Source organism: the organism of the source record quoted next (assembly GCF_019968955.1).
Source record: "MAG: Porospora cf. gigantea A chromosome Unknown PgA_NODE_1193_length_7206_cov_338.562, whole genome shotgun sequence".
Taxonomy (NCBI): Eukaryota; Apicomplexa; class Conoidasida; order Eugregarinorida; family Porosporidae; genus Porospora; species Porospora cf. gigantea A.
This window is the reverse complement of record NW_027151320.1, coordinates 1-7,206: the sequence shown is the minus strand read 5'-3', so window position 1 is coordinate 7,206 and position 7,206 is coordinate 1. Positions and strand designations below refer to the sequence as shown.

General features: G+C 54.2%; 6 protein-coding genes across 11 annotated transcripts; 3 read left to right on the top strand and 3 right to left on the bottom strand.

Moving 5' to 3' along the window:
* Positions 1-89: 89 nt before the first annotated feature.
* On the top strand, positions 90-470 carry KVP18_001464 (uncharacterized protein; the record flags this gene model as incomplete). Of its 2 annotated transcripts, none has more annotated exons than XM_067951507.1 (1): positions 90-470. In XM_067951507.1, one exon carries the CDS (start codon positions 90-92, stop codon positions 468-470), a length of 381 nt encoding a protein of 126 aa, XP_067813476.1. The 2 variants fall into 2 exon arrangements, with proteins under 2 accessions (XP_067813476.1, XP_067813475.1); XM_067951506.1 differs by having other exon boundaries at positions 123-470.
* A 58-nt stretch (positions 471-528) lies between these two features.
* On the top strand, positions 529-768 carry KVP18_001465 (uncharacterized protein; the record flags this gene model as incomplete). Its single annotated transcript, XM_067951511.1, has 1 exon — positions 529-768. One exon carries the CDS (start codon positions 529-531, stop codon positions 766-768), a length of 240 nt encoding a protein of 79 aa, XP_067813477.1.
* Positions 769-781: 13 nt separating this feature from the next.
* Positions 782-1,453, top strand: KVP18_001463 (uncharacterized protein; the record flags this gene model as incomplete). The annotated part of the gene is made up of 1 exon (XM_067951505.1): positions 782-1,453. One exon carries the CDS (start codon positions 782-784, stop codon positions 1,451-1,453), a length of 672 nt encoding a protein of 223 aa, XP_067813474.1.
* Positions 1,454-1,462: 9 nt separating this feature from the next.
* KVP18_001461 (uncharacterized protein) lies at positions 1,463-4,303 on the bottom strand (the record flags this gene model as incomplete). 4 transcript variants are annotated; one of them, XM_067951501.1, is made up of 6 exons in its annotated part: positions 1,463-1,573; positions 1,602-2,021; positions 2,050-2,293; positions 2,401-3,656; positions 3,684-4,234; positions 4,261-4,303. In XM_067951501.1, the coding sequence occupies 6 exons, from the start codon at positions 4,301-4,303 to the stop codon at positions 1,463-1,465; spliced, it is 2,625 nt and encodes an 874-aa protein (XP_067813470.1). The 4 variants fall into 4 exon arrangements, with proteins under 4 accessions (XP_067813470.1, XP_067813472.1, XP_067813469.1 ...); XM_067951500.1 differs by lacking the exons at positions 1,463-1,573; positions 3,684-4,234; positions 4,261-4,303 and having other exon boundaries at positions 1,978-2,293; positions 2,401-3,650; XM_067951503.1 differs by lacking the exons at positions 2,050-2,293; positions 2,401-3,656; positions 3,684-4,234; positions 4,261-4,303 and having other exon boundaries at positions 1,470-1,913.
* A 239-nt stretch (positions 4,304-4,542) lies between these two features.
* Positions 4,543-5,010, bottom strand: KVP18_001462 (uncharacterized protein; the record flags this gene model as incomplete). The annotated part of the gene is made up of 1 exon (XM_067951504.1): positions 4,543-5,010. The coding sequence occupies one exon, from the start codon at positions 5,008-5,010 to the stop codon at positions 4,543-4,545; it is 468 nt and encodes a 155-aa protein (XP_067813473.1).
* A 73-nt stretch (positions 5,011-5,083) lies between these two features.
* KVP18_001466 (uncharacterized protein) lies at positions 5,084-7,206 on the bottom strand (the record flags this gene model as incomplete). 2 transcript variants are annotated; one of them, XM_067951513.1, is made up of 1 exon in its annotated part: positions 5,084-7,206. In XM_067951513.1, a coding segment is annotated over one exon (2,123 nt), but the record flags the coding sequence as incomplete, so codon positions are not given. The 2 variants fall into 2 exon arrangements, with proteins under 2 accessions (XP_067813479.1, XP_067813478.1); XM_067951512.1 differs by having other exon boundaries at positions 5,084-7,144.

Below are 7,206 nucleotides of genomic sequence, written 5' to 3'. Positions count from 1 at the left end.
AGGTATTGGAAAGCCATTGTCCCGCTTCTGTTTGACGACGCCAACGGGCGTATACGCGTTTCCGGACACCGAATCCGAAGCCCAGTGAAATGGTGAACTGTGAATGTGTGCAGTGTGTGCAGATGCAACCATGGATCGCTGTGGCCCTAACGGTCTTCCTCGCCGGATCCCAAGCCAAGGAAGCGTCCATCGCCTTTCACCAACCCACTTCAGACGATGATGTAGCTGTAGTTGGGGCCAACCGAGCTGATGACGACGACGAAAGCAGCGAGGATGGCGTCAGCATCGATCTTGACTCCGACGAAGATGATGATGATGATGAGAATGAACCTTTCAAGCCACTCAAGCCTCAAGTCTTGCTTATTAAGCCTTGGAGCATCCTGGTTCTGACTGGGATACTTGCCGTTGCACTGCTGCTGATTTCAGCGCTCTGCTTCACACTTCGGCAGCCTAGTGAGGTCCCGATGTGACCACCCATTCAATTTAGGTGAATGATAGAGTCGAGTTACGTGTCAATTTCAGAATTCGATGAAGGTGTTTGTCCGTGGTATGTTTGCCTGTCGGAGCAACCATATCGTTATCGAAGACATGCAGCCTGCAGATAGGGTTAGCAGGCTCCTTGAAAAGACTATTGATGCCAATGAGGATTTGAACACTCAGATGCAGGTCGTGCTGAGCATCAAAGGCGTCCCGCTGGACCCGGACGCCTCTCTAGAGTCTTCTGGCGTTCAGGACATGCAAACTGTGCACCTGCGCATTGTTCGCTGATACGTGACAGAAAATGGACCGCTGTAAAGGCTGTGGAACGCTGACCAAGCCGCGCCTCGTGTGCCCCGAATGTCGAAAACTCGGCCGTGATGCCCCTTTCTGCAGTCATGAATGCTACAAGAAGTCATGGGCCGCGCACGCCATCAACCACCGGATCCTCAAGCGCTTGTCAGCCGAAACCAGCCGACAGGATGCACAGGCGGCGTGGGACGAGAAGCACAGCCGCACTAACTTGAGCAAACGTCGCAACCGCAAGTGCTGGTCCACTGTGCTGGCGGGTGTGTGCTTGTGTCTCTTCACTGGCCGGTTACTCGGACCAAAACTGCGGGTGGCCAATTCCAGACTAAGAGGGCTGCACATTTCTCCAGAGGCGTTTTCAGAGACACTCGTCCCAGCTATGCATAAGGAGGCCGTTCCAAAGGCGTTCTTAGAGACACTCGTCCCAGCCGTGCATAAGGAGGCGTTCTCAGAGACACTGGTCCCAGCTGTGCATAAGGAGGCGTTCTCAGAGACACTCGTCTTAGCTGTGCATAAGGAGGCTGTTCCGATTGTGGTTTCCGCTGGCGTTTCCATCGATGCTCCGGAGGCGCGAAGCATAAAGAATGTAGGCGCCATTCCTCCACCCGTCTCTTTAGAAGTTCCGACGACTGCACTGATTGAGATTCCTATTACGGACAAGATGTAATCAACACTATCATTTCCTAAACGTAGCCAGAATAAACAGACCCAGTGCTCGGCAGACAGTCAACATACAGACTAGCACGCCTAAACAGTGAGGCAGACTCAATTCGGTGACACCACCGATCTGGGTAACGAAACTTCAGCCAACTCACCATCAACACGTCGTTGTTCGTCAGGAGGCCCATTGATTCGGCTTCAGGTGGAAACTCGTTGAGCATAAGGCTAAAATATGCCCAGCGGTGGAAGGAAAAGTACTCAAACACCTTATACCAGTGGCCGTCGAGCCCCGTCCGGAGAATGAACCCCGAAAAGAGAATCATGACAACCATGGACGCCGCCGTCGCTACGACGCCGATCTCGATCACCCTCGTGACAGATGATACCAGAAATGTGAAGGAATAGGCGACTCGGAGAACCAGAACACAGGTGAGCATGAAGATGAGGGTATCTCCCAGGTGGCCCATGAGGCCGGTGAGTGAGTACCAGATGAGCACAGCAGCCAATGGTGGAATCGTCTCGAACGGCAAGTCAGCCCAGATCTTGGCGACAAAATAGGGCGCTACACCATACATCTGCATTCGGCCAGCTTTCAAGTCTCACGCGATTGTCCTGCTCTTGCTTGAAGAAAACGTGCTCCTCAGGGTAAGCCAGCAAGCCGTCGAATGTGTTGAAAGAGGTGGCAGCAATCATGGCGAACACGCAGCCAGCAATGTTGACGGCTCGGAACAGGTCGTCAAAGACATGGGAGAGCATCGCATCAAGACTAAACACGGCGTCTGACACTGACCGGCATAAGGGCGTCGTGCATTCAGCGTCCAGCCGGTTAACCGTCTCCGCGACTCCACTGAAGGCGATTATTAAAGTCCGAAATGGGAAGCAATAATATACAAATAGCTGCGCAATACGAAGGAATAATACGCAATGTATAAATAGCTGCAGAATTAAAATCACCTAAAAATGCGATTCCACTTGCTCTGCCAGGCGGGATCGTCCTCGCCACCTATTGGCGTGAACACGCCTCCAATAACGCTGCCCACTGTCTCATGTGGAAAGAACTGCTTCATGATTCGCATCAAACCGCCCTGATAGAGGTCCCGCGAGACGGCGGTGAGGCTACGGCTCACCTCTGAGGCCTCAGGGACTTCAGACGGCCACTCGTTGCAGGATCCATCAGTAGCAGGGCACGGCAGTTTAGGGAAGTTCATGCATTGCACGACTGAGTTCAGAAGGCCAAAGCCTTTGTCGACGACACACAGATAGTACCCTAGGCTGTCTGTCAGGTCGAAACACTCCAAAAGTCCGGGCCAGTCAGCCGCATAGTCCACATGCGCGAGGTAATGGACTATCTGGAGACCCTGAAGAGCGTCGGGTATGACCTCCTCTGGCACAAGTATATCTGAGAGTGCGCCCCAGTCAATGGTCGGCAGGGATAAAGCTGTCGCTGCCTCCAACGCCGCCCGCGAGTCCGTCAGATGCATAAGCTCCCCGACTTGGACAGGCGCCGTGAGAGAGACGTCGGGGTAATCGGTCATGGGGAACGATTCGTGCAAGCAGCGTATAGTAGTACGCAGGAAGCTATACGTCTCGGGATCGGTGGCCAGCTCGAGCGCCTTGTGGCTCCCAGCACCGTCTATTCCTTGTTCCAGTATAGTCAGCAGTGGTCGGTAACCGTTGATTCCATGACGTGCGAACTCCAGCCAATTCTTCGAGAGGCCGAGGTCCAGCGGGTCGTCTGCCGGAGTGGCCACCTCGAAGAAAACCGCGCCCAGAACGAGGCCCACCAAGCACATGTAGAGCAGCTGGAGCAGTACGGTGTTCTTCCTCTTCATGTTCAATCTGAAGAAAAGACTGAACAGCACGACGAATTCGTTGAAGGACTTGGACAGCCACCCTAGTGTGGTCTGCTGGTGCTTCGTGAGCCTCTGGTAGGTCTCGGCGTCGCGCAGCACCTCCACCCCGGCCTTCCGAGAGTACTCGGAGAGGCCAGCCACCTTCATCCGGTATAGGCGGTCTTCCCAGGGGTCGCTGTCGTTTCTTGAGAGGATTTCGGGAAATGCCTGCTGTGATAAGTCCTCGAACTTCAGCCTTATTTCCGGATGCAGGTCCAAATGTGGGTCCAGCAGCTCCTTTCGGAATGCTTCCGCTGGTCCCGCGACGACGATACTCTTTGAGTTCAGGACCACTACGTCGTCCAGCAACATGTATATCTATGTAAGCCACTCTCAAAAGCTTACCCGGCTGTTGAGCTGGTGCAAGCCGATAATCACCGTGCGTCCGGCGTTGGCGATTCGTCGAAGGACACAGAGAAGCTCTGATGCAGTGGTTGAGTCCAGACCTTCAGTTATGTTGTCAATCAGAAGAACCGCTGGAGACGTTACCAGCGCCAATGCGATCGCCAACCGCTTCTCTTGCCCGGTGGAGAGGCCTGACTTTCGACCACAACTGACAGCGACATCGGCCTGCTCCTGCAGGTCTGAGAGCAGCATGACGTCGGCGATATGAGCCTCAGCAGCGGTTAAGGTCCACTGAGGGTAGTGCAAACGCGTTCTGTGGGCGATGTGCTCGTACACAGTGAGTCTCGGACGCAGTTTCGTGTGGCGGCGAAGGTAGGTGGTCAGATCCTTCATCGCCGTGCCCTCGGAGACTGCATGAGTCGTCCCGCATACGAATGAGGCGACCCCATAGGGAGTTTCGCTAGCGTTGATGCAGTGAAACAAGCTCTGTCGGTGGTCCGCATCGCCGATGACGGCGGTGAGGCGCCGTTCGCGCACGACCAAATCGAAGTCTGTCACGGAAGCCCCAAAGTCTCACTTTCGTCCAATGTTCGCTGTTTCGCCTTGAACAAAGCAGACATTGATCCTGTAACGCCTTTGGATCTAAGCTCTTGCCTCCAAACAAAAATGCTGATGCTGTGCTCACGTACCAAGGGGTGTTGGTTTGACTCGGAGCTCAGTGCCGGTGCTGCCGGCAAGCTCCGTGAGTATTCCGGAGACGCCTCCGTATACAATGATCGGGACGTTGACGAGGTGCTCCCTTGGCTGGACCAAGAGGCATGCTGTGATTCCATCATTACCGAAAATTCGCACTAAACAGTCAAAGCACGTCTTCCTCGTCGACTCCTTCGCCACCTAGACCAATCTCCAGATCTACCATCGGAATGCTGTCTGCATCGGACTTCGGTTGCCGCGTAAAGGCGTCGTGCTCCCAAAACCAGTCCATGGCAGCCAATTGGCATAGGTAGTCGTACTGCGCCTTGGTCACACCGTTATACGCCTGGAAGTAGATTCGACTGTCGTCCTTCCCGTAGGCAACGTTGCCGTATATATCGCGATGCCTGCAGACTGCCGCTGGGTACTCCATGATGGCAGCTTGATGCAGACAGCTACGCCCTTTCTGGAAGTGCATGAGCCGCTGCCAGGCCGAGAAGGGCGCGAGGGCAGGGTGTGTTCCAAAGTCGGGCACCTCCTCTTCCTCTGCAGTGTAGTCGGAGACAGGAGCACCGCGTATTTCCGGAGCGTCCAAGTCGTAGGTAGGAAACTTTGTGAAGTCACCAGAGAACATGAGTCTTTTCGGTATTATTTACATGCGAGCTAAGCACATTGATACTCTAAATCCGTTACTTCGTTTGACGCATTCAACCCACACTGTCTCCGGTGGCTCTCTCCTCGATCGTTCGCTCTGCTTCTGCCAAAACACGGTCAGTTTCTTTCGCTAGTTTGGGCAGAGAAAAAACGCCGTTGACGAAAATCGGCGAAGGTGCGTTCTCCACAGTGCTGTCGAGCTGCTGCTCCAACTCCACTTGACTCTTCTTCTCAAGCATGCTCAGCGCCTGATCAATGTTCGATCCCATCATGGTGCGTGTCCGCTGCTTCACAAACATTTGCTTGGCACAGTCGATCTCTGAATCTTCAGGAGTTTCACCAGACGACGTAGGGTGCATTGCCACATGCTCGAAATCCAGGCTGCAGAGCGAGTTGGACCTCGCTGATTCGGATCCGTGATCTTCCAACAGGCAGTCTACGATGGACGCGCGATTTGGCTGGCTCCTCCGAGTCCGAGGACGGACATCTCTCTTGGTTGCCCATCGCACATGTAAAGAGCGTTCGGCCTCCTCCTCTAGCAAGTCGTGGTCGTCGCTGAATATCGTTCGGAGCTGCTGGTTTTCGGTGCGTAGCTTCACCTCGTCGAGCTTCATACTCGACAGAATCATGCTGTTGACCTCCGATCTCACCTGACGCCTCCGATTCCTCAGGTCCAACGACTTTAGAGCTTCCAATTCGTTGGCGCCCGTCATTGTTGTAGTCCTCTGTGCGGAGAACTGTGACATTAGGCCCCGGCGCGCTTCCGCTCCTTCGTCGCCTGAGCTGGTCCATTCTTCCTCGGACGCGCCAACCATCGGAGGCAGCTCGCCATAATTCTGGGCGGCTTTCGACACCGCTTCTTGCATAGTGTGCAGGAAAGGATTCTGCTCCCGCAATGGCCTCGATAAATGCTCATCAAAGCCAGAGTAGTTCAATAGTTTCTCTGTGAGCGTAGTTGGGTAGAGGTCCCCGCGCATCTCACTCTCAGACTCCTCTTGTTCTTCATCTCGGTTGCTTATCATACTTAACGTCCAGTTGCGGCGACTCACTAACCCAACATCTGCAAGGAGCTCGGATGCCAGCGCGCTCGTCGTCGCGCTAGAGCAGGGTTCCACAGAACGCCCCATCGGTATATTTGTAGATATAACCCCTGCCAAGGACGGTGATGATTCGAAGGAGTCATAGGCCTGAGGCGCATCATAGCTCTCGTCGCTGTTCTCCTCGTTCTCGCCCAGTGGCTCCATCACGTCAATGAACGCTGCTGACGGGCGACGCACTCCTATTAGTCGGCTTCTGAAAGGGTCTCCGGCTGGGGTCTCTGCGTCGAGGAATCGATCAGAGGAAAACAAACGGTCAATCTGAAGTAGCGACAGCGAGGTATCGAAAAGGTCATCGGAGGCATCGGCGGAAGAGGACTTACTCTGGGCATCGAGGGAGGCCAGCATAGGGCAACTGTCAGATGGAACGAGTTCGGAATGGCTCTTGTTGCCAGGAATGCCCACGAGAGGGCACTCTGAGTGGCTCTTGTTGGTAGCTTGCAGCGATTCCGAGGAGATATGGCTGTCTCGCGAGCAAGATGTGTCAACCGGCATCAAACTTCCTCGCACCGACTCCGACGCCAAGTAGCAGTGGCTGATGCTGGCGCTAACCGTAGCTGGCCCCAGACTCTGTTCCCATTCGCTCGCATCACAACTGGAAGTGAACCGGAGAAGTCGTCGAACTTGGCTTGGGGCGGGGTCAGCTACTACATCCATGACCACGTCGACTTCGTCAGGGACCTCAACGATCATCTTTTCCGTCTCGTTCGAGGTATGATACACATTATCAACGGCATCGGCTGATAACTCGATAGTCTTTACCATCTCAGTAGATTCGAATTCCGACACAGCAGCAGTCTGATTCCCATTATCAGCGGCATTGTGAGAGACATCGATGGTCTTTACCATCTCAGCATATTCGACTGCCAATAGAGCGACAGCATTCTGATCCACGTTATCAGCGGCATCGTCAGAGACCTCGGCAGTCCTCCCCATCTCAGCACATTCGTCTTCCGAGGTAGCAGCAGCAGCCTGATTTTCATTATCAACGACATTGTCAGAGACATCGATAGCCATCTCAGCTGATTCGTCTGCCGATACAGCAACAGCAGTCTGATCCACGTTATCAGCGGCATCAT